We start from the raw sequence: 26,619 nt of genomic DNA, 5'->3' as shown, positions 1-26,619 counted from the left end.
AATGATGACCAAAATATACTGATGAGTTCAGTTAAGTTTATTGTACATCACACAAAAGATAAAGCGTTAGTTTTACTCCAGAAAATCACTGTAAAAGCTGAATAAACGCAGTATAAGAAGTGCGCATTAAAGTCTTATCCATAAACTCTCTCTCTCTCTCCCTTTCATTGTCATCAACATACACAGCGCAAAGTACACAAAACACTTGTTACAACTAACAGTAAACAAATATACACACCTTTTCAGTGAGTGCTTAATAAACTGGTAAACTTTATATCCGTAAAACGACTCGACGAGCAAAAGTGTGCGCTCTCGCTTTCATTTCTGCCGTGATCAGTAACGTTAGTCCTGTCGCTCCGGAGACCGTAAGCTGGATCACAAACAGTACAGCTCCATCCTCGAGTAACAACGAGAGTAAATGAAGACTGCTATGTTCATTCTTACATCCAACAACAAAACACCTCAATCGCTTTAGAAGACAATCTTATCTTGTCTACAGCTGCTCTGGCGTCGGAGCAATGGTGGCCTGTGTCCAGCTCACTCAGGGCGGGTCTATGCTCAACCAATGTGTCAATCAACAGTTGTGGGCGGGGCCTGTGCAATTCTACGTCACACTGCATAAATTCTTAGAACAGCTCGTTCTGAAACAGTGCTTATTATTTATTGAGATTGTAAAAAAACCACTGGGTGGATTTTTATCATTCTAGGGTGGTTTTGCTCACACACTGCCAACACACATTTATGTTCAAACACCATGTAAAAGTGAATTTTGCATAATAGGTGCCCTTTAATATGAACTTCTTGTTTATTGAGCTGCTGTATAAAATCAATATCACATTTGTAATCGTGCTGATATTTGGAGAAAGAAACAGCACTCTTTGTGAGATATTGTTTAACTATATTAAATTATATAAATATAAAAGATATACAGAGGTATTTTTTCCCATTATCTTGAATATTGAGGGCATTATAAATGCATTATAATAAACTAGCCTAAATCACGCAGTGAAAGCATGCACTAGTGCAAGCTCACTAGTCTAACCTACTAGACTACATGATGTAGATGGGTGCGCTCTCTAGATGTGTTTTTGTAAAGTGAGGGACATACACAATAGTGTCAGATCGCACATCGTTAAAACAACAATCACGATAATATCACAGACAATATATATTGCACACCCCTACATCATGTATTTATTTCCTGAACTTTCTGCCTGCCCTTTGATGGCCAAGGATGCCATCTCTGTACTCTAAGCTCTGTTACGGCCACAGAAGCCATCCATGAACTCACTGTGCTCCATGCCACGGAGGTCATGTTTTTTTCTCTGCCAGGGCCTTCCAATCCACCAACTCCACCTTGGTGCTCTCCAGCTCCACTAAGGAGGTGGTCATCACCACCACCTGCTCCACCATGGTGGTCTACTGCTCCATCTACTCTGCCTTGGTGGTCTCTAGCTCCGCCATGGCCACCTGATCCACCATGGCCTCGTCCAGTGCTTCACTGCCCACACTCCAGACCCGCCACTGCTCCACAGACCAGGCACACCATTGTTCCAAGGTCCATGGTCTCGCCCACTGCTACATGGCCCAGGCTCGCCACTGCTCCACAGTCCAGGTTGAAAGTTTATGTGTATTTTCGGTTAACTTAAGTCAGATGCATTTACATTGTTACTGTGCCTCAAGATGCAATCAACTGAAAACAGTGTCTGTAAAGGTGTGAACCAAATGGCCCATACAGACACATGGCCCATAGAAAATGATGGGTGTGAAACGACATTGCTCAGGGTAGATTGCAGCGTAGATCAATCTCCTGTGGGAGGTCCTAACAGTTTTCCTTTATTTGTAGCCCTTTTGTCTTCATGTATAAAGTTCAGTCACACAGACAGAAGTTTGGGTTAAGATTGTTAAAGGGCGACATGATTTCATCGCTGCTGAAGGACTGCTACCTTCAATAAATTATTCTCCCCACAAGAACTCTGGTCAAGCTTACTTATTTTATGTATTGGAGAAATCTAATACATTGGCGAGCCACCAAAACCACTGCTTGGTCAAATACAGCATAATCTAACAAGGTCCACCGCCATGCCTTGATCTAGGGCCACTTCTACGTCATGGGCCTGGCCCTCCATCCCTTCCCCTGGACCGCCTCTGCTCCTCCACCCTCCTGGACTTTTTGTTGTTTTGGTGTGACATTAGGGCATCTGGAGCTGCCCTTTGAGGGGAGGGATATGTCACATTGGTTTTGGGTTTCATCTCGCTCTCATCACACCTCTCTCTTGGGTGAACTTGACCTTTAACCCGAAAATTGGGTGTCGTTCTGTTCAGTCATTTTTTTCCCCCTCATTCAATATCTCGTTTCAGTCCAAAAAAATATTATTATACCAAAATTGGTCGTGCATTTTGCCTTAAATTGTATGAATAGTGCAATGTGGTTCAGCTGAATGAAATAAAGATAAATATATAATTTTCTTTGCAATGTATTGCCAGAGACAGGACTGACTTGTGAAAAGTAATAGCAATATCTATTTGATTTACTTGTTTATAGAATACCAAATTTATAGAGGAAACCTTGCACAAATATACAATAATGATGTTAAGATATAAAAAGACATCTACAGAAAACTCTTAAGAGACCATTATGATCCAGGGTAGGCCTACTTGTTAAGAAAATCTCTTTTTAGTCATATTTTTGGTCTTAAATCAAAGACATATAAATATATCATATACATATTTCACACTTCATTAGTAATATGCTTATACAAAATTAATTTGGTCACAATTCATTTATAAAAAACCAAAGTGTCATGACAACTGTTTAAGCATTCAGAAAAGTACAGAATTATATAATTATGTTTTACATCTTCTTGGTGCACGTGAAACATTTACTCTTGATACAACACATGAAGTAAAAACTCTTTGGCGCACTGCTCTTATATTTAACCCATAGATTAGTGGGTTAAAAACAGGTGGCACTATAATTAATTCTAAAGCCAAAAAATGACGCAGACTCTCTGGAATATCATTTGAACCATATCTGCTATACATTATATCAAATAACACAGTAAAAGTGAAATTTATCAGTAATAAAATGTGTGGCAGACACGTTTGCCAGAATTTCCTTCTGTTTTCTAAAGATGCTTTACATGCAGAGATTAGTTTAACATAGGACACTATTATGATAACTACAAAGCTAACAAATATGACAGCAACAATATATCCATAGACATTATTTACAAAAGATGATGCACAAGAAAGTTTTACAACTGACCAGTTGTCACAATATAATTTATCTATATGATAAGCACAAAATGGCTTCAAATTTGCTAACAGAGTGCCAGTGAACACAGAAATAGTGGGTACAATCAATGAAAACAGAATTAATTTCACACAGGTGAATTTAGTTAATTTGGAATGATAGTCTAAAGGTTTGCATATGGCTACATATCTATCATAAGACATCACTGTTAATATTGTAAACTCACACAGTAAAGAGCTGTAAATAACAAAGATCTGCAGGGCACACATGTGAGAGGAGATCACATATGAATCCAATATTAAATCAGACAGAAATTTAGGGTAGAATCCTGAGGCTCCATAAACCCCATTTACACACAGATGAGACAAGAAAATGTACATCGGTTCATGAAGTGCTTTCTCCATGATAATAACCATAACAAGACGAATATTAATTAACAAAATAAGCACATATAAGGTAAGAAAGCAAATAAAATACACATGTCTATATGATTTTGATTCTTTGGGCACCATGAGGGTCAGTATCACAGGATAAGACATGTTATCAATCATGGTATGCATGATCCCTTAAATCACATGAAGCAAAATGGAAATGCAATACAATTTATGAAGTTAAGATAAACTTTTAAAACAGTTTACATCTCATTAGTCTTCTGCATCCACTGTTGGTTGAAGGAAAGACAGTGAGTCTCTCACTAATAAACAGAATGTTGGGAGGATTGGTTGTTTTTTATTAGTATTTTATCATTTGGGAATTCTGTAAGAGATGTACTGAAATCTCTTGGGTTTAATTGTTAGCTCATGGGGGGAAAAACTGCATTAAACACATTTGATTTGTTATAAGTGAAAGCACAAATAAGCCTTCACCTTTTTCATTAATTTAAAAACGTAAAATAAAATTAATAATTTGTTTTATGTAACAATGTAGCATGACGCATCTGTTATGAATGCTCCGAGACAAGATCGATCCAAATGCAGCTTTATTAAATAAGGGTAATCCAAACTCGTAATCCAGTAAACAGGCAGTGGTCAAGGCAGGCAGCAATAAACAGTCTAATAAACAATCCAGATAGGGGCAGGCAGCACAGTCAGAAATGGTAAACAGTCCAGGGTTAAAAACAGAAAATAAACACGGGAAAAACGCTCAGAAATGCAGACTAACAGTACAACAAGACTTCGCGGTGAGTGAATGAATGAACATGGTATAAATAGACTGAGACTAACAGGATGATGAGACACAGGTGAATGCAATCAGTGAATGGGGTACAGGTGAATGTGATCAGTGATAAGTGATGATGAGTCCGGGCAGTGAGTTATGGGAAATGTAGTTTGTGAGTGATAATAGTCTTATGTGGAGTGCCCTCTGGTGGCTCAAGGGCACTCCAGCTGGTGACCGTTACATAACCCCCCTTTAAGGAGCGGATTCCAGACGATCCTAAAACTGTCCAGGAGGGAGGTGGAGCGGAGGCGGACCCGGGGGCGGGATGGAGGGCCAGGCCTGTGCAGCGGAAGAGGACCTGAAGACTCCGGCAGGGCGGAAGGCCAGGGCGGAGCAGGCTGTGCAGGCGACCAGGGCGGATCAGGCTGTGCAGGCGACCAGGGCAGATCAGGCTGTGCAGGCGGCCAGGGCGGATCAGGCTGTGCAGGCGACCAGGGCGGATCAGGCTGTGCAGGCGACCAGGGCGGAGACGACCCTTCAGGCGGCCTGGGCGGAGACGACCCTTCAGGCGGCCAGGGCGGAGACCATGGCACAGGAACAGACACTGGCTCAGGAACAGGAACAGACACCGGCTCAGGAACAGGCTCAGGAATAGGAACAGACACCGGCTCAGGAACAGGAACAGACACCGGCACAGGAACAGACACCGGCTCAGGAACAGGAACAGACACCGTGTCGGCGGCCATCTCTACTGAGGGCTCAAGGCGACGTGGCGGTGGTCATCTCGTCTGGAGACACTGGCTCGGCGGAGACCATCTTGTCCTGGGACACTGGTTCGGCGGAGACCATCTTGTCCTGAGACACTGGTTCGGCGGCGGCCATCTTGTACGGACACACTGGCTCGGCGGCGGCCATCTTGTACGGACACACTGGCTCGGCGGCGGCCATCTTGTACGGAGACACTGGCTCAGCGGCGGCCATCTGGTATGGAGACACTGGCTCGGCGGCGGCCATCTTGTACGGAGACACTGGCTCGGAGACGGCCATCTTGTACGGAGACACTGGCTCGGAGGGGGCCATCTGGTCCGGAGACACTGGCTCGGCGGTGGCCATTTTGTCAAGAGACACAGGCGTGGAGTCGGCCATCTTGTCCGAAGACACAGGCGTGGAGTCGGCCATCTTGTCCAAAGACACAGGCCTGGAGTCGGCCATCTTGTCCAAAGACAGGCGTGGAGTCGGCCATCTTGTCCGAAGACACAGGCGCGGGAAGAGGAAGAGGAACAGATTCAGGCTCAGTATTAGGATCAGATTCAGGCTCGGCGGGACGAGACTCTTGACGGGCAGACGTGACGTGAAGCTCAGTCTCTGGATCGGCAGAAGTGACGTGAAGCTCTGGCTCTGGCTCGGCAGGACTGACGGGAACAGTCTCTGGATCGGCAGGCAGGAAGTGAAGCATCTCTGAGCTTGACGGGACCAGCGGCAGCGAGGGCTTTGAGCTGGGTAGGACCAGCGGCGAAGAGGACTCTGAGCTGGTTAGGACCAGCGATGAAGAGGGCTTTGAGCTGGACAGGACCAGCGATGAAGAGGGCTCTGAACTGGATGGAACCAGCGGCGAAGAGGGCTTTGAGTTGGGCAGGACCAGCGGCGAAGAGGGCTCTGAGCTGGGCGGAACCAGCGATGAAGAGGGCTCTGTGCTGGACGGGACAAGCAGTGAAGGCTCTGTGCTGGACGGGACCAGCGGTGAAGGCTCTGTGCTGGACGAGACCAGCGGTGAAGAGGGCTCTGTGCTGGACGGGACCAGCGGTGAAGAGGGCTCTGTGCTGGACGAGACCAGCGGTGAAGGCTCTAGCTTGGCGGGCATGTCACTTGCTGTCTCAGGTGCGGCGGGCATGACGCTCTCAGTCTCAGGGGCGTCGGGCATGACGTATACTGCCTTGGCTTCGGCAGATTTGGCGTGAAGTGCGGGCTCGGCTGGACTGGCGTGAATTGCAGGCTCGGCTGGACTGGCGTGAAGTGCAGGCTCGGCTGGACTGGCGTGAAGTGCAGACGGTGACATGGCGTGCCACGGAAGGAAGCTCTCCAGACATCTGGAGAGTGCCTCTCTCCAATCCAGACCGGAGAGATCGGGGAGCTCCCTCGGGTCGACCTCCTTAGCCCCCAGCCGGTAACACAACTTAATTGCCTCGTCACCGAGAGAGCAAGAGGCAGCGAGAGGAACATACCCCCAGGTGTACTGGAACAGATCGAGGCTATCCAGGGCCAAGGCCGCAATCTGTCCAGCAAACTCCCGGCTCATACTGGGAAGATCAGGCGAGATCCGTACTGCTGGATTCCTGGAGGTCATAGCTGCTGGATCTGGGTGTGGCGAAGTCTTCTGTTATGAATGCTCCGAGACAAGAAGATCGATCCAAATGCAGCTTTATTAAATAAGGGTAATCCAAACTCATAATCCAGTAAACAGGCAGTGGTCAAGGCAAGCAGCAATAAACAGAGTCCAATAAACAATCCAGATAGGGGCAGGCAGAACAGAGTCAGAAATGGTAAACAGTCCAGGGTCAAAAACAAACACGGAAAAAACGCTCAGAAATGCAGACTAACAGTACAACAAGACTTCGCAGTGAGTGAATGAATGAACATGGTATAAATAGACTGAGACTAACAGGATGATGAGACACAGGTGAATGCAATCAGTGAATGAGGTACAGGTGAATGTGATCAGTGATAAGTGATGATGAGTCCGGGCAGTGAGTTATGGAAAATGTAGTTTGTGAGTGATAATAGTCTTATGTGGAGTGCCCTCTGGTGGCTCTCAAGGGCACTCCAGCTGGTGACCGTTACAGCATCTTTATGGTAATGTGGTACTAAATAGATAAACAAAATACATATTCAAAGTATTTAAGTTATTTTCAACTACAGGTATTAGGGTTTTTGTGTTTATTCTTTGCACCAGTTTGCATTGTTGTGTGTAGCTATGGATCCTAGCACAAAGTTGAAAATATTCTTCAGTTGTCCATTTGCTGATATGCCGCATCCCCACTTGGAACCTGATTTCCAAGTGCAATGTGTTCTGGGATCAACAACTTTGTTCATCCTGGAACAACATTCCAATCAACCAATCAGATTTGAGGGACAAGTTTAAAGTTTATGTCAAGTTTAGGCTTACAATCAGGATTAGGTGCTTCTACATCAGTGTTATTCACCTATCATTTCACTCTGATTTTAGGGATGACTTATGGGTAGGGTAAGGTTTAGGGGTAGGTATATGGTTAGGATAAAATTTTCAGGCAGGAAGGTTGTTCCATGCAGGCTTAACACAATGGGCCCTATCATACAGCCGGCGCAATGCAGCGCCAGGTGCGACGTGAGTGTTTTTCGCTAAGCTGCGTCTCAATTCGCCTACACCCTATAAGTGTCACATGCCTGTCCTGTCTTGTGTAGCACATGTGGTGTTTGTGTTCCTGTCTCTGTGTTGACCCCACCCTCCTTGTTATCTCTTGATTGGTTTCATTTGCCCCACCTGTTGTTCCCTCATTACCTGCCTGATTTGTCCCCTTTATAAGTTCCTTTGTGTTTGCAGTCTGTGTCGGATCGTTGTCCTGTACTCGTCTCCTGTTCTTCCGTTACCCATTTGGTATGTTCAGTTTGGAAGTTATTGAGTTTGGGTTTAGTTGTGTTTTTTCCCCCTCATGGGTGTTTGTTTTACGTTGTCTTTTTCGTTATTAAATCATCCCTCTGCATTTGAGTCTCTTTCGTGTTTTCTTAAGTTTGCCGTGACAGAACGATCCGACCATGTTAAGGACTCAGCGGAGGGATTCTCAGTATCCACTTGTTTCCCTTGTCGTTTGCCCACAGGATGAACGCATCCATCGTGTTCAGGCGCTGATGGCGCTCCGCCAGCAGGGAGCTGACATAAGGAAGTTTGCAGTCAGATTCCTTAGTACAGCGGAGGGGCTAGGGATGAATGAGGAGGCCCTCAAGGACCTTTTTTTTGTGCCCTTGATAAGCCCATGGATTGGGTGCTCAGAAGGATTTATGATAACCGTACTTTTGTGGCTATGGTGGAGGGTCTCGCTCATTTGCAGGAGCGAGAGTCCGGTAATGTGGTCCCAGGGCCGGTGGTCCCAGTGCCGGTGGTCCCGAGTCCAGTGGTCCCGAGTCTGGTGGTCCCAGTTCCAGTGGTCCCGTGTACGGCGATTCCGAGTCCAGTGGTCTCTAAACAGAGGAGGAGAAGGAAGACTCTTTCCGTATCTGTGCCGGTGGGTTCTATGCAGGTGGTTCCAGTGCCGGTGGTCCCAGTGCCGGTGGTCCCGAGTACGGTGGTCCCAGTTCCGGTGGTTCCAGTGCCGGTGGTCCCTAGTTCGGTGGTCCCAGTTCCGGTGGTCCCGAGTACGGTGGTCTGGAGTACGGTGGTCCCAGTTCCGGTGGTCCCGAAGCCGGTGGTCCCAGTTCCGGTGGTCCCGAAGCCGGTGGTGCCTGTTCCAGTGCCTGAGCCGGTGGTGCCAGTTCCAGTGCCTGAGGTCGAGGCGGTGGTGCCAGTTCCAGTGCCCGAGCCAGTTCCAGTGCCCGAGCCGGTGGTGCCAGTTCCAGTGCCCAAGCCAGTTCCAGTGCCCGAGCCGGTGGTGCCAGTTCCAGTGCCCGAGCCAGTTCCAGTGCCCGAGCCGGTGGTGCCAGTTCCAGTGCCCGAGCCAGTTCCAGTGCCCGAGCCGGTGGTGCCAGTTCCAGTGCCCGAGCCAGTTCCAGTGCCCGAGCCGGTGGTGCCAGTTCCAGTGCCCGAGCCAGTTCCAGTGCCCGAGCCGGTGGTGCCAGTTCCAGTGCCCGAGCCAGTTCCAGTGCCCGAGCCGGTGGTGCCAGTTCCAGTGCCCGAGCCAGTTCCAGTGCCCGAGCCGGTGGTGCCAGTTCCAGTGCCCGAGCCAGTTCCAGTGCCCGAGCCGGTGGTGCCAGTTCCAGTGCCCGAGCCAGTTCCAGTGCCCGAGCCGGTGGTGCCAGTTCCAGTGCCCGAGCCAGTTCCAGTGCCCGAGCCGGTGGTGCCAGTTCCTGTGCCTGAGGCCGAGGCGGTGGTGCCAGTTCCAGTGCCCGAGCCAGTTCCAGTGCCCGAGCCGGTGGTGCCAGTTCCAGTGCCCGAGCCGGTGGTGCCAGTTCCAGTGCCCGAGCCGGTGGTGCCAGTTCTAGTGCCCGAGCCAGTTCCAGTGCCCGAGCCGGTGGTGCCAGTTCCAGTGCCTGAGCCGGTGGTGCCAGTTCCAGTGCCCGAGCCAGTTCCAGTGCCCAAGCCGGTGGTGCCAGTTCCTGAGCTGGAGCCGAAGGCGTCTGTTCCTGAGCCCTCAGTGACTGCGACACTGGCCATTATGACCACAGCCATGTGGTGTGTGTGGGCTGCGCACACACTTGGACCGGTGGTGTCTGTTCCAGTGCCTGAGCCGGTGGTGCCAGTTCCAGTGCCCGGGCCAGTTCCAGTGCCCGAGCCGGTGGTGCCAGTTCCAGTGCCTGAACCTGAGCCGGTGGGGTCTGTTCCTGGGCCGGTGGAGCCTGAGTCTGTTCCTGAGCCGGTGGTGCCTGTGTCTGTTCCTGAGCCGGTCTGTTCCTGAGCCGGTGGTGCCTGGGTCTGTTCCTGAGCCGGTGGTGCCTGTGGCTGTTCCTGAGCCGGTGGTGCCTGTGTCTGTTCCTGAGCCGGTGGTGCCTGTGGCTGTTCCTGAGCCGGTGGTGCCTGGGTCTGTTCCTGAGCCGGTGGTGCCTGGGTCTGTTCCTGAGCCGGTGGTGTCTGTGGCTGTTCCCGAGCCGGTGGTGCCTGTGTCTGTTCCCGAGCCGGTGGTGCCTGTGTCTGTTCCCGAGCCGGAGCCAGCGTCTGTTCCCGAGCCGGAGCCAGCGTCTGTTCCCGAGCCGGAGCCAGCGTCTGTTCCCGAGCCGGAGCCAGCGTCTGTTCCCGAGCCGGAGCCAGCGTCTGTTCCCGAGCCGGAGCCAGCGTCTGTTCCCGAGCCGGAGCCAGCGTCTGTTCCCGAGCCGGAGCCAGCGTCTGTTCCCGAGCCGGAGCCAGCGTCTGTTCCCGAGCCGGAGCCAGTGGAGTCCCGCCCTGGTCTGTCCCTCCAGTCCCGCCCTGGTCTGTCCCGCCCTGGTCCGTTCCTCCCGTTCCTAGTGGAGCGTCTGGTAGCCGCTCCGTAGGGAGGGGGTAATGTCACATGCCTGTCCTGTCTTGTGTAGCACATGTGGTGTTTGTGTTCCTGTCTCTGTGTTGACCCCACCCTCCTTGTTATCTCTTGATTGGTTTCATTTGCCCCACCTGTTGTTCCCTCATTACCTGCCTGATTTGTCCCCTTTATAAGTTCCTTTGTGTTTGCAGTCTGTGTCGGATCGTTGTCCTGTACTCGTCTCCTTGTGTTGTGTTTTTTCCCCCTCGTGGGTGTTTGTTTTACGTTGTCTTTTTCGTTATTAAATCATCCCTCTGCATTTGAGTCTCTTTCGTGTTTTCTTAAGTTTGCCGTGACAATAAGTATGTACTCTTTTTGTGAAGAAAAAGTAGATACTTTTGAGTGTGTAGAAAAAGAGTACACAATGGGAGTTGGAAGATTGAAAATGTAAACAACCTTTTTTAGCTCGATCAGTTTTACTTTGTTTAATAAAGATGTGGTTTCGTTATCTACGATCTGTAAATCTGAAATTGTAGGGTGGATATCTACAATTGTATGTATGATTGTTAATTCAGAGCAGCGAAGAAAACCGAAGAAAGCTAGGATGAACATTGCTTCTAGTGTGTGGGCGGTGTTGGTGGAATGGTATCCGAGACGGAGTGTTGAAATACATTTGGTGAGTATGTCGATTGTAATAGATTGTTTGGTATCTGGGCGGGTGGGATGAGTTATTTGAATTCCTTTAATGAGAAGGGAAGTTTGAGAGTTATTTATAGCGGGGGGCAGGCTTACCGTAGGCTAATTTATGGAAAAATGTAATGCCGCTTAGATAGCTTTTTATGGATCCGGCTTGGAGACCTTTTACTCTGTTAAGGTGAGATATGAAGGGCATAATGGATAAAAGAGAGAAATCGGGAAACGGAAGGTTGTGAGAGAGGTGTGAATGTTTTGAAAGATTTCCATGCTGTGTAATATGTTTGGAGGGTTCTAGGTGAAACTAGCCTGGCAAGCCAGACCTACATCAAGATGTTGGGTCTGGCAACTCACCATAGACACGGCTCAATCCGAGGGGCGGGATAAACGGCTGTCTTTCAAATTCACTCTGCACGCAATAGGACAGCACTTCAACCAACCAGAGCGTTTTCCCAACAGCGGAGCTAGTTGATAGATTCAACTTTTGCCATATCTGGCCGGCAAAACTACAAACACATCTTCCTTTTTTTAAGAATGACTTAAGTGCCGTTCTATGCTCTTTTCTCAAAGAAAAACCTAACTCCAAGTCCTCCAGAGTCGCGGCCAAAGCCGATTCGAAAGATGTTCTTCAGCAGCCGCTCTTCTTTGTTTTCAAGTGGCAGGTAACCGTCGCAACGCTGTCGTCATCATGTTAAGCCCACCCCGCCTACTCTACAGACGACGTGATTGCCCTGACCCAATTTAGGTTTTTGCAGCTCGAAAGTCAATGGAGAGTTGCTAGACTGCCCTGGCTGCAAAATACATTTTGCTGCCGCTAGGGTGCGTCTAGATTTCTAGGCTAAGGTGAAACTGCTTGGAGGATGGAATTGATAGACGTGTCCAAAAGGGATTTTAGCGGATGATTTATGGGAAGATCAGCTGAGAATAATGAGGGACTGGGGCGTGTTTGGCAGTTATTACAGTATAAACTGAACGCAAGCAGAGATCGCAGGTGAGCGAGAACGGCCTTTGTTAATTCAGTACACAGTTGTTTCGTTGTCGCAATGGACCAGAATGCTTTTAGTTGACCACTCTTTCCCCCATAGGGAAGCTGCTACGATGATCGGATAGAGCTCGAAAAGGGCAGAGGAGGCTAAGGACTGAGGTGTGTCTAGGAGCTGGGGGGGTCAGGGAGACGCAAACCAGCGTCCTTGGTAAAATCCCCCGAAGCCAATCGAGGGGGCTGCATCGGTGAACAGTTTAATATCGAGGGGGAGAGAGATGTAGTTGTCGTAGAAAAAAGTTAAGCCATTCCACTGGTTAAGGAAAGTTATCTGTTGTGTGACAAGAGTTTGAGTCCCGGCTAGTAATCTTTTTTCCTGATTTTGTCCCCATCTCTCTCTCTCTCCCACTTCGCTTCCTGTCTGCATAATGTCCTGTCATGATAAAAGGCAAATATGCAAAAAAAATATTTTTTAACTGATGCTGGTTAAGCTTCATCCACACACAAAATAGATTCGGCATCCTTTAAGCCACTACATCCACATCTCTCATAAAATGGATGATTCTGACAGCTGGATTGTTTGCCGTCAGATTCTGTTCCCCCTATGTTTCTTACAAAATGAGATTCTAATATTTACAAAATGGTTGTCAGCTGATTGGTGCTGATTGGCAGTTGTTGACATATAGTACAGTTGTGCTTTGCGTAACTCTGCAGATCTTTGTTATTTACAGCTCTTTACTCTGTGACTGAAATACATTTCTTACATACGGTTCCTTTAAGCTTTAGCCACACACAGAATAGATTCGGCATCCTTTAAGCCGATACATCCACATATCTCATCATGGGGTTGGGGGAACGGATTCTGACAGCTGCATTGTTTGCCGTCGGATTCTGTTTCCCCCGTGTTTTTCCCCCAATTAAGGCTTTTATTTACTTTCCGGCTCTTTGAAACTTTGCGAGGAAACTTTGAAATGTCGAGGAAAGGCACTGAGTTTTTTAAGTGGGCTAACAGTGAGGTGGAGTTGTTGCTGCAAGTAACACAGGAGTATAAAGTGGCAAAAGCAAGCGAGAATGTAGACTGGGAGACGTGCCAAAACAAATACGGTGAAATACTGGACCACTTCAAAGAGCAATATCCTGCGGATGATGTCACTTACCCCCACAGTAAGGACGAGGTCACAAAACTCAAAATAACTACAAAATTAAAGGTTATCAGGCTTAAGTACAGGCATGCAGTAGACTCCGGAAGGAGACAGGCTTGTGCAAAATTCAGAATTTCAGAATTGGCCTCCATTCAATTCATGAATTGGAATTTGAATTGAATTTACTCTGCCCCACAGGACATTGAATTGAATTTGAATTGGAATGACAGGAAGTGGAATTAAATTCATGGCAATTCAAAGAAATTCCACACAGTCACACAACAGAAAGAATGTGTTGAGTCTCACATGCATTCAGTGTTAGGAAGAATACTTTGTAAATGTTATTGCTTACTGTTATTAGTTACCCATTATAAATATGGTTTGGATTACTTTATTTGGATAACTTTATCAATGCAAAGCAATTTCGTTTTAAGTTGATTAGTAACTAGTTGAATTAAACATTTTACCTCAGTAATACAACTAAATACAATTACTTTAATTTTGTAATTTAATAACAGAAAATTCATTTCACGTAACTATTTACTCCTCAACCTTGCATACATTTTGTTCTAAAATAGATATTGATCAAATTCTTGAAATAAATTACCCCCTCAGTGTTGTTTAATTAGTTTTGTTCCAATGTAATTTTCATTTCAAAGTAATCACACAAACACAAAGTTGTTTAATGCAGTTATCATTTATTCCAATGCAAAAAATTACTGAGCAACACTGTTGCATCTAATTCTCAATAGCTCCTCAAATGTTTTTTCATTGAGTCTGCAATGTTCTGGTCTGAATATCTTTCCTGCAACACTAAAGATTCTCTCAACAGGTGCAGAGTGAAGTTGTAAGGGACTTCTGAAACTTAAAAAGTCCAGTGTTGCCCATCAAATTGTGCTTTCAAACAAATGTCCACCTCAAATTGTTTAGCAACCATTTGAAATACTTGGTTAAAGTAAAGCATTCTGGGAAATGGAGTCTTGTTCCATCATGTTCCACAAAATTACAATTACAATAAATCAAACTTAATTATTTGTTCTGTGACTAAATGGTAAATGGACTGCATTTATATAGCGCTTTCACAGACCTATGGCCACCAAAGTGCTTTACAGAGCCTCATATTCACCCATTCATAGACCAACGGCGGTGTCAGCCATGCAAGGCGCCAATCAGCTCGTCGGGAGCAGCTGGGGTTACGTGTCTTGCTCATGGAAAACCTCGACACTTGGTCAAGTGGAACCGGGGATTGAACCACCAACCTTTCGGTTTGTAGACAACCTACATGAACCAATGAGCCACTTCCTGCCCCGCATATTATAATGCAATCATAAAGCTTCATTGTTAAACACTTCACTTAAAATATGTATATGAATTTCTTTGAATTTTTATTGAATTGCAATTCTGCTTCCTTTAATTCAAATTCGAATTGTAATTCTAGATCCTGTTTTTGACATCAATTCAAATTCAATTCAAATTCAAGAATTTAATTGGAATTAAGGAGTCATTCTCAATTCAATTCTGAATTGTGCACAAGCCTGGAAGGAGAAGCGGGCATGGAAGAGTGGTACTCCTGTACTTTGAACTCTGCGAGCAGATCTGGGGTGGTTCTCCAGCCATCACCACCATTAATTGTGGCATTGAAGTCACGATAGCCTTTCTCCTTTGCTCTGTAGTTCTGCTCCTTCTCCTGCTACAGCAAGTGAGGACTCAGATGGGATGTCTACAGAGACTCAAAACAGACGTGACAAGCTGAACGCAGCGCTGTCATCATACAGACAAGAGAGGCTTAAGCGAAAATTGTCAAATGAAGGACAGCTCATTACACTTTCACAGGAAGATCTTAAGCTAAAGAGGCAGACATTTGAGAGGATGTAGGCTGCAAACAGAGAGTTTTCAGAGAACATTGGCAGACTGACATCAAACATTGAAAAACGTACAAATTCAGTCACAGACGGATTTGTTCTTATGAGACAATCAATGGCCCAGACTCCATTTGTTGCACCAACGCCGCTGTCACAACGTTACAGCTCACACCATCAGCAACCTGCTGGTTATGCTATGGTTTAGTTGTTGCCTCTGCTCCCTCTTCAGCACCAACCAGACAAACACCACCACATCACCATGAAGATTCTGCTCCATTTTCGTACACTGAATATTATTACTCTAATGACACAGAGTAGTCATGTCTTTAATACACATGATATAAGTGCTTGTTAAAAAAAGAAACACTTTTTGTTGTTGTTGGTTTAATTCTAATGCCTTGTTCAAGTTTCCTAGCCATGGTTACAACGTTGGTCCTGTGTTTAAGTTGTTTGATGGACTTTTTTGGTAATGCTCTGTTTTTCTCGGACTCATCTCTGATGACAGACAAGTTTACATTAAAGTGAAATTTATTTTTGTGGACATTTTCAGTTTCAACAATTCATGTTTACAATGCCTACAAGGGCATGAGTTAATTTTCACTGTACTGTTTGACAGAGTGGAGTTAAAAAAAAGAAGATATTTCTGCAGTAACAACAACAAGTAGCCTAACTTTTTTCCCCCTGCTGCATATCTTGAAGCAATACACAATAAATGATTGTTCATAAACAAAATCAATTTTATTCTTTTATTGAATCAGTGTATTGCTTTTTACAGATCTGGGGCCGTATTCACAAAGCATTTTATCTTACCACTAGGAGTACTCCTAAATCGCACTAAAAGATTTTAGCTAGGAGTTTTCTCTTAAAAGTTATTCAAAACGCCTTTAAGACCTACTCTTAGTAAAGAAAAATGACAACTCCGTGAGTCTTCGTTGCTATGGATGACGTCATTACTCATGCACGAGCTTGACTGAAGTGACCACCTTGATTGGCTGATGATTGTAACGCGGGATGATTCCAAACACCTCCCCTACGATGATGAGTGGCAGGTCTGAGAATGCGTGTGCTACACAACTAGTGCGAAGGACAGAAGATGATGAATAACTTAATAAATAGCCTAAATGAATAAAGAGTAAGGCAAAACAAAATAGCCTAGTAGCCTAATGAAACATATGGATTGATGCAATATCTTTGCAACATTATTGAATTAATCTGTCACTATATGCCTCTGCCTACGTTTGCAAAGAGAAGAACATTTTAATTTGAGTCACAATGAAACGTTACAATTAGTTTACATGCAATGAGTAGCCTAGTTTTGGTTGTTGTTGGTGGCGTTATTGCATCCCTAGTTATGCCTACAATGCAAAATTGTTCCCTCATGATTGGAAGCTCCTGTAGCCGCCGCATATGATGTTTCATTAACAAAGTTCGGGAGGAGCACATTCAAATAATCAATCAATCAACTCATCAAACAATTACCCTATCAGCATGAGAGGAAGCATATATATATTCACTCTGTCAACTCGCCTAACTTCCTTGACAGTTTTCAGCATCCCTCCACCCCCCCGACTCCTCACTCTTGGCTTGTTCTTCCACAGCCAGGAATACGGGGGGAGTACTCTGGGTTCGGGCCGAATACCGAGCCCGGAGCCCTCTCCTCGGACAGCACGCCAAATACGCATTTATTCTATCTGACTTATTTGTAAGTGTGAACTCGTGAAACGCATTTCAAAACATCGCAACGTGAAATGCCACAAAAAGCGGTTTGTGAATAGATCTTAGTGAGTAAGGAGTCCTCTCGACTTCTTTTAAGCTGTCCCAGGCTTAGGTGCTACTTTTAGGGCTAAAATGCTTCGTGAATTACTCTTAGTCCAAAAAATTAGGAGTCCTAAAGATACGAGTGACAATGCCATTATTTGTAGGAGTTGCTCCTACTTTTAGCCTTAAAATTCTTTGTGAATATGGCCCCAGATGAATATAATGTGTTACAATGTTGAGTTAACACTTTCCAGGAGCATAAGCACGTTAGATTTTATATCATGTTAACAGAAAACTGTATATAAAACAAACTGAATGTATAGTTTAATCACAGAAGCTCAATGTCATCCAAACATGACTCAGTGTATTGCTTTATACAGATATGGTGAATATAATGACCATTTCAATGTTGTTTGCGTTAACACTTTACAGGAGCCTAAGCACTTTAGACATTATATCACGTTCACAATCTGAATGTATAATTTAATCAGACAAGCTTAAATGCTACCAAACTGAATTTTACTTAACTCTTTCATTCAGAGAAATAACAGTAAGTGGCAAAATTTATATGGAATAATCTGAAATGCTTCAAACAACTTAAGAGCATCATTCAAGGGTCAAGAAACTTGGTGAGCACATTTCTTACTCGCCTACCCTCAGTTTCATTGCATTCTGTTCTGATATTATTGTGCCGTGTTGGTGGCTGGAAGTCTCTGTCATATTGGACAGCTGCAGCAACATTTTGGTCTGGAATGATTACTCTGTTAGCTTCACAAAAGTTATGCAAAATAAAACATTTATGCCCATTGCCCTCCTTGCCATCACCATTCTGCACTTGCACAGTGAAAACCCAAAGTACTGTTCCTGCGGAGTAGAACCTCCACTCGCATACTCTTTCATAACATAGGGCAGCGGGGGGTATGCTGGGTCTCTGAGAAGAAATACAGGAACAGGATCTTCTCCCTCCACAATTACTTTTGGACAAGAAGGAATCTTTACATCTCTCAAGTAAGCATTGATTTTTGAATTTGCAAATATTCGAGCATCGTGAACGCTGCCAGGCCATTTAATAGCAATGTCCATGAATGTGTACTTGTAATCACAGGTAGCCTGTACATTCAAGGAGAATTTGCCTTTCCTGTTGATGTAATCAGTGGAGTTTGATGAAGGCTGCTTAATTTCGATATGCGTGCCGTCAATAGCCCCTAGACACTGTGGAATTCCGTGTGTTTCATAAAAGTTTGTGACAAGTGTCTGTACCTCTGATTCTGTGAATGGAAGTGAAACATACTCAGGTGAAATGTGATAGTCCTGCACACTTCTCTGATTATTTTAGACACAGTTTGCCGGGCTAATCCAAATGCACTCGCTGTTTTCCGCAGTCTACCTTCGTCGCTTAAATAGTATAGAGTTCATGCAACCTTTGTAACAACGTCCACCGGTGATCTCAGTCGTGTTGTCTGGCCTTGAATGTGAGGTCGTAACTTCACTCAGATGATACGGAGTTATCCCACCACGCACGGCAGCGTCCAGGTCTCACCCAAAATCTCCACTCCATGTACGGTCTGAAACGCAACTGTCCTCGAGTTCCGCCGCTAAACAACAACTGCGAGTAAACATTCCGTCTCCTTTGAAGAAACGCAATCTGCAGTATGTACAAACTGACATTAATTTTTAACAAGGCTGTCAAAACGGAGAGCATCCAAAACAACTGCTGTACAATGTCGTTCACCATCTTGGCTGAATTGGTCATATGACTGCATCACATGACTAAAAATGCGTCATCGTATTCAAAAGCCTCCGTTTTCACAGTCCACACTATGACGCGAAGACAGCGTTTTCAAATTTATCCGCTTTGGAGAGCTTTTTCCAAAAGCTACGTTTTTGTTGACTTAAAACGCCGTCTCAGTGTGGACGGAAGGCCAAAACGGAGAGAAAAATATACGTTTTCAAACGAAAACGTATTAGTGTGGACATGGCTTGATACTTGTCGGTCTCCCTCATATCAGCCAGGTTCAGCCAGAGATGGTGTTCCTGGACCACCAAGGTGGACATCGTCTGACCAAGGGAGCACGAAGTGACTTTTGTCACACGCAGGGTGAGGTTCGTCGGTGTGCGCAGCTCCTGCATCAGCCCTGGGTCAGAACTACCCTCATGCAGCTCTCTCAGCGGCCCAGGAAAGCATAGCCGCCAGCTCTTGGTCAGGCTCAGACAACTCCTACTCTCCCCCATTTACACTTGAAGATTACACTCGCTCTCAGGCGAGATCCCAATTCATCAGTCGTTCTGACATAACATTGAACGTGACTGACTGAAAGGGAACTAGGAACAAATAAAATACAGGAAACAGGTAACTGAGGAATACAAACTAAAAGTCCATGAAAATGAAACAAAACACACAGATTGTGACACCTACATGAAATTAAATAAAAACAAGTCCATAAATGTCATTGGAGGCAGTTGATTCACATGAGAGTTTTACCATTGACCAGTAGTCACAGTATAATTTATCAATATGATATTTACATAAAGACAACATTTTTGACCAGTAAACAGAAAAAAACGTCTCGGGTTACGTATGTAACCCTTGTTCCCTGAGAAAGGGAACGAGACACTGCGTCGGTGACGACACTAGGGGAACGCCCTTCAGCGTAGCGCGTCTGAATTTATGAATGACACTCAGTCCAATCCTATTGGCGTTGCGTGATGACGTAGTGTGTGGCGGCATATACGGATGTGTACAAAAGCAGGCCGGCACACAGAAAAGTCATCTTTGCTATGAAGCAAGTCGCTCCAGGTCTCCTGGATATTTGCAATTTGCAAAGTATAAATATGTTTGAGTTAATATAGCTATCTGTAAGAACATTGGAGCAGGTGCTCATTTCCCATTTAAGCCGTGCTGACTAGTATTTTCCTCCCGCAGCGGCGCTGGAAGACCGGCGGGGAGACTTGTGAAGATGAAAAGCCTGCATGAGTACGTTATTCGTAGGTCAACTTTAATACGCATGCAATCGCCTTATTTGTTTTGTACCAATGTTATTTGCAAGGTATAAATACGTTTGTTGTCCGTAAGAACATCGGAGCTGGTGCTCACTTCCCATTTAAGCCGTGCTGACTAGTATTTTCCTCCCGCATAACATCAATTGCTCAAAGATTACTCTAAGAGTAAGATATGCAAACCTGACAGACAGAGACAAACAGCAGTGTGTGTGTTTTCTGAGTGCAGAAACTCAAGACACCATTTTACCAATCGCACTTAGATATTTAAAATTATAACAAACATGAAAGGGAAAAAACAATAGATTCACAAGATACATCATATGTGATATACTGTATAGGCATTCTTTCACGAGTTCACCCTTACATCAATTAAACAGAGTAAAGATTATGCGTATTTGGCGTGCTGTCCGGGGGAGGGCTCAGAGCTCGGAAATTTTGCCCGAACCCAGAGTACTCCCCCGTTGTTGTAAGAGTATTTAGGACTAGAAGTGAGGAGATGGGGTGGTGGAGGGATGCTGTTAAACTGTCAATGAACAGAGGTAAGTTTGCAGTATATATACACCTCTTACCTCATTGATTGGGTTGATTAACAGAGTGTGGTCCACTCGTGTTTAATTAGGTTTGATTGTCTGAATGTGCTCCACACGTGTTTAATTAGGTTTAATTATCTGAACGTGCTTCTCCCGAACTTTGTTAATAAAACATCATTTAGTGAACTTTCAGTGACTTGAATAAGAGGGAAAGGTAGGGAGTAGGGAGTAGGGAGAGGGGGAATGCATAGATAAACAAGGAGATAAGTTTGGGCAAGGCGGTGTTGCTGGTCGCTCTTCTGCCCCTCCTCCTCCCTTTCAAGCCTAATTGCTGGTACCTGGGAAACTGGTATTTAAATAGGAGCTCCTCTGCTGCAGTGTTCTCTTCCTGCTCTGGTCTGGTGGCTAAAGGCTCGAATGCTGCTCTGTTGAACTGTCCGGGTCCACGCCTCGCTCGGGACACCAGGACTTCACACAGATGCACATTTAAGTTGATCTAAGTTTATGTCTTTTATTTTTACACTCAACACTTGCACCCACACACACAACACATCCATGCACCTACCTACACTGCTGATACTTACATTCACACCCCATTGTTGGTTCTGTTGTTTAAATTTGTGTTAGATACACAATAAACTGCACCGTTTGCTTGTGGTATGGTCTCCTATGGTAATGTCCCTGAGTCAGTCATAACAGCGGTGTCCTGTGTTTTGTTTAATTGCAGGGTTTTGATCTCAGCTTTTGTCTTAGCAGGAAAACCAGGTCCTACAATAGAAATATGTCGATATGATTTAGAGTCTTTTGGTTCCATCAGGGTGTAGGTTGTAAAATAAGTCCTATTATCCATTTTTTTCTGTTCATGCTATCACACATCTACATTTATCCATTTGCACACACACACACACACACACACACACACACACAAAAAAGATAATATAAAATGATTGTTTCAAATGGAAAAATGTGACAAATAAAAACAAAAAATGCTTTTCAAGCTTTTGGACACTTTTTTTTCTCTGTCCCCCTCCAAATGTGTCTCCGTCAGTTTTATCAATCCCCATCCAGAGATGTCTCCGTCAGAGGTGTCTCTGTTCCCGTCCAGAGGACCCCGTCCACGTCCAGAGATGTCCTCGTCCAGAGGTGTGTCTGTCCCTGTCCAGAGTCCATAGGTGTCCCCATTCCCGTCCAGAGGAGTCTCTGTCCCATCCAGAGATGTCTCCGTCCCCTTCCAGAAAGTGTCCCCATCCCCATCCAAAGGTGTCTCTGTCCACGTCCAGAGTTCAGAGGTTTCTCCGTCCCTGACCGGAGGTGTCTCCGCCCCCGTCCAGAGTCCAGAGGTGTCTCCATCCCCATCCAGAGGTGTCTGCGTCAGAGGTGTCTCCGTCAGAGGTGTCTCTGTCCCCATCCAGAGGTGTCTCCATCCACGTCCAGAGTCCTCTCCGTCCCTGTCCACGTTCAGAGGTTTCTCCGTCCCTGTCCAGAGGTGTCTCCGTCACAGGTGTCTCCATCCCCGTCCAGAGGTGTCTCTGTCCCCATCCAGAGTCCAGAGGTGTCCTCGTCAGAGGTGTCTCTTTGAACACAATTAGTCCTAACATCAATCAATTGCTCATTGCTGTTGAGTTCTTACCTTGTATGTTGAGAATCATGAAATTGAGGCGTTAAGGATCACTGATGTGCCTATAAATAAGTTTTGTGCTTCGGAAAAAAACAACCTTTTAATGAACAGTTCTCAAAAGAACCATTTTTGTTTTAGTGTGAAGATAGGAGCAGGGCAGGCTTCACTCAATTTTTGATAATACACTTTTTAGAGTGCTGGCCTAAAAATATAATACATAAGAATAGGACAGAGGCCGCACTATGCATAGACGTTTTTTATTCGTTGCACGAATAAAAAACGTCTATGCATAGTGCGGCCTCTGTCCTAGTCTTATGTTTTAGTGTGAAGAACATTAAAAAAAAATCTAAAGAACCTTTTTTCACTATAAAGAACCTTTTGTGCAATGGAAAGGTTTATTTTTAAGAGTGTAGTGTATTATTCAGCTGTTTAAGAGGCAATTTCACTTTTGTCTCTTTATCATTCTAAAGCAAGTTCTAAGTCCAAATTTGTATATATATTCATGGAAAAATCACCTACTGGTCTTTACTTTTTTAACACGTTTTTGCTCCTAAAACCTAAAGTGAAATGAGATTTCACTTAAATCCAGTTCCTCCAGTTCTTTGTTAATATACTGTATGTGTTACATTTATAATCCTGTTGTCCATTGAATATAAAATCCATTTTACAACTTAAATAATCAACCCCCTTAAATATGAACTATAGCCTATAAATGCATAAATTTTCTCAAAAGCTTTTCTTTACACGTGTACACATTCTTTACCCCAAAAACACCTTTATAACAGAAACTCTTTTAAATACCAACATAATAGAAGATTAAGGGGCCATTCACACAATGCATTTTTCTATTCCACTGCATTACTTTTACATTGTTTTTCAATGTAAACACACGATAGACGAACGTGTTTAACCGTTGTACTCGTGTCTTGCGTCTTTTGCAGCATCTCACGCATGCACTGTAAAAAGTTTAACTATTATTTACTCAATTTTATTGGTGAAACATTTTTACACTCAAAAAAATTGAGTAAATTTTAAAGCTGTGAAATCAATGAAATATACTGTATGAATTGAGTAAATGCAAGTAAAAAAAATAAGTAAATCTGAGTAACTGCATCTGGTACATTAACAAATAAAATTGAGTAGAAATAATTTAACATTTAAACATTAAAAAAACAATATTTATGAGTAATATTAACTGTTTTTATTAATGAGTAATATTAACTTTTTTATTTTCTCTAAACCTTTGTAAAATAGTACTCCAGACAACCACCATTATACATTACATTGGCCTTTATTTTCAATGAGTACAGAAATACAGCACATTTAGACTGTTTTTTTCATGTATACAATATTGCCTGCATTTAAACTTATTTAACAAGTAAAAATGAAATATTTAAACATTCAGGTAGCCTAATTCAAGTGTAAACAACCACTCTGTTATCCAATATCCACCGAATCTGCGCTGGTCCTCGTGCCGGAGACAGACTCGCGCTCTGCGGGTGAACTTTGAACTTCATACCGCCGTCCTGCGTTTCACTCACAGTCACTGTCTGAGGCACAGCCGAAATATACTGCGAGCGACTGACATAACCTGCCAATAAACAAAAAGTGATAGTTCTGAGGACATTTTATCATCCAAATGATAATAATTATATTCATTATCATTATGAAAGTCAGTCATGTGTTTATGCAAAGCGTTTCAATCACGCAAAAAGACAAACGCGGCTCTCGTCTCGTTTAGGTGTCGAATTACGCCTCTGTAGGCTATGTTGTTTTGCATTAAATATGATTTAAAGGACAGTAATGATTTTATAGATAAAATAAAACATACACCAACCTGAATTTCACAGTGAAAATGCACCAAATCTGCGACGCTGAGAAGAGAGCTGTTGTTCTGGAGACTGGAGAGTTCAAACAGCCACGCTCACTCCAACCGTCGAGTTTTCGTCACGTCAGAGGGTGGGGGAGGGGGGGGGGGCATTGTTTTAATTGCGTAAACTTACTCAATTTTAAGAGCGTGTTAAATATATTAATAATATTGATTTGAATTAAGTAATTTTTTTGTTTCTTGAAACAGATCAGTTTAATTAAACATTCTCAAATATTTTGATAGAAATTTCACATATATATTAAGTATTATAAAGAAATAATTGGTTAGTCAAATACTAAATTGTTTTATTGAAAAAAACTTAAATATATCTGTAAATTTTAGATAAAATTAACTGTTGGATTTTTACTCAATTATTTTGGTATGTTTAACTCAAACAATCAAGTAAACGATATACAGAGATTTTATTAAGTTAATAAAGTTAAAAATTTCTGTAATATTTACTAAGCCACAGAATAATTTTTTACAGTGTGATGCAGCTCTCAAGTTAAAACAAGTTTAAAAAAGCATCTCCAGACCTTGTGTTTTTGCATCTTGCATTTTTAAATGTTTTATTAACAAAGTTTGTGAGGAACACGTTCAAATGAGGCCTATACGTAGCCGACTCATTATGTTCCTCAACAGTTTTTAGCATCCCTCCACCACCCCGACTCACAGCCAGGGATACGGGCGAGTACTCTGGGTTTGGGCCAAAGTACTCTCCAGCACATCAAATACTCTTTTATTTTTATTTTATATTATGATTATTATTACTCGTGAATTGCAAAAAACATGTTCTGTGTGATTGGCCCAAACTAGTCTCCCAATTTACTCATCTAACACTTTATTTCAATATTTACTCTCCCTATCCAGCCCTGTGCAAATCATGATGGGAAGTGTGGATCCTGTTTTCTATATTTGATCGACGTACTTCATTGAAACATGCTCTTTTAACATGAAAACAAAGAGTTAAGCCAAATAGTAACCGTTTCAAGTCCGTTTAACATGAATCTTAAACTCTTTTTTTTTTTTTTCTTTATTGGCCAGACATTTGAAATACATAGTATTCAAAATTCGGAGTGGGCCAATAGAGCGGTCTGCCTGATTGGTTGCACGAAGAGCAAATCTGTGGTCATTTGCAGTTTGGAGACCACCTCGGGGGATAAACCCTCACCCTGGTCTAAGTCTTTGAGCAGGTCTGATTGGTAGGCCTGCAGACTGCTTTAGTGTGTAGAGCCCCACCAGACTGGACCAGGCTGCTGTATACTCTTTGCCCACAAGTCTATAGATGTTGTAAAACGTGAGCCTTCAGCGATGAGGATGTCCCCAGGGAGAGATAGCTTGCTAAATTCCCTTCTACCCGAGGTATCCTCCCATAATACTGCTCACACAGCCTCTCCACTGTCGAATAACTCAAAGTTGAAAGAACCATGCTAGCAGAGTATGATATCGCTCCTCTAAGTGACCATCTGCGATCTCACGTTTCGGGAAGGGCCAGTTCAGACTTAGTCGACACGATTGGCACGATTTATAAGTTCTAATAACTCATCGTATGCAGGGCTTTGATGAGTGGAGCAAGAGATCTTTTTGATATATTTTATCAGAACCAGAGGCAAGTGATTGTGAAGAAAGCCAGTCAGGAATGGAGCTTTCTAACTGAGCACTTGTCACAGTGCACGCATCCAACCACCTCGAGGACCGAACGTGTATGCACCGCTCCCAGACAGATAACACACAGCTCATGTCCATTGCTATTTTGAAATGCAGGTATTTTTCTTTTCTTTCACAAAGCACACACACAAGCGGCTTCCTGAGGACATCTTTGCAGATGCCCTTTTTATATGCTCAGGTGCACAGTCATTGCACTGCGTTGACAAATGATTGGCGTGACTACACACGTGCCTCAGACATAGGGTTCCACAAGGGCGCGCCCCAATAGCGTCAGCAACTGACGCAACGTTGAGTTTCCTTAAAAAAGAACCAGATATTTTGAGAAAAGTAATGTACCTTGTATAATCAGTTTGCTCTGTCTGCTTGTCTCAATCTGCACAACTCAATCATCAGACAAACATAGACAAACCACCATCTTTTTCAGCCATACTATAGGCCAGGGATACTTTCACAAACATTACTAGTGGTTTGTCTCACAGCATTACCACTGTTTACTGTTTACACTGTTTACCAAGTATTAAACTGGCCTGAGAGGAGAATAAAGAGATCCAGGGGTCATTAACTATCACGAGTTTGATAATTGTCCCCCTTGGGCCATAATTTCTCTGACTAGTCCCAGATGTGAGAGCCATGGACAAACCACAGTCCTAGTGATGACAGTCAGGCCACAATCGCTGACCATCCTCATTATAAGTTTTAGAAAATGTTGCTAATATTTTGATAATTTTGTATTTAAGGGAGACATATGGTATTTTCCTTCACTTGTCCTTCACATTTCCTCTCAGAAAGAAAATTTTCTTCTTTAATTTCCTCTCAGAGACCAACACGGCAGAATCTGGCATTAACAGTTCTATAAAACCATATGCAGGTTTTCATTAAAAAAAATTGATTTTCAATTGGGATTTTCCTAATTTACCTGGACAACAGTATATGAAATGGAGAGTAAATGGACACTTCTGCTGC

At 44.0% G+C, this 26,619-nt stretch overlaps 1 protein-coding gene across 1 annotated transcript; it reads right to left on the bottom strand.

The window, feature by feature from the left end:
• Positions 1 to 1,498: 1,498 nt before the first annotated feature.
• On the bottom strand, positions 1,499 to 3,816 carry LOC308706062 (olfactory receptor 10J5-like; the record flags this gene model as incomplete). Its single annotated transcript, XM_081391447.1, has 2 exons — positions 1,499 to 1,599; positions 2,859 to 3,816. The coding sequence occupies 2 exons, from the start codon at positions 3,814 to 3,816 to the stop codon at positions 1,499 to 1,501; spliced, it is 1,059 nt and encodes a 352-aa protein (XP_081247573.1).
• Between the last annotated feature and the right edge of the window lie 22,803 nt (positions 3,817 to 26,619).

The sequence above is a fragment of the Scardinius erythrophthalmus genome (assembly GCF_964197995.2).
Source record: "Scardinius erythrophthalmus genome assembly, chromosome: 17".
Classification (NCBI taxonomy): Eukaryota; Metazoa; Chordata; class Actinopteri; order Cypriniformes; family Leuciscidae; genus Scardinius; species Scardinius erythrophthalmus.
The sequence above is the reverse complement of the archived record's forward strand: the minus strand, read 5'-3'. Positions and strand labels throughout refer to the sequence as shown.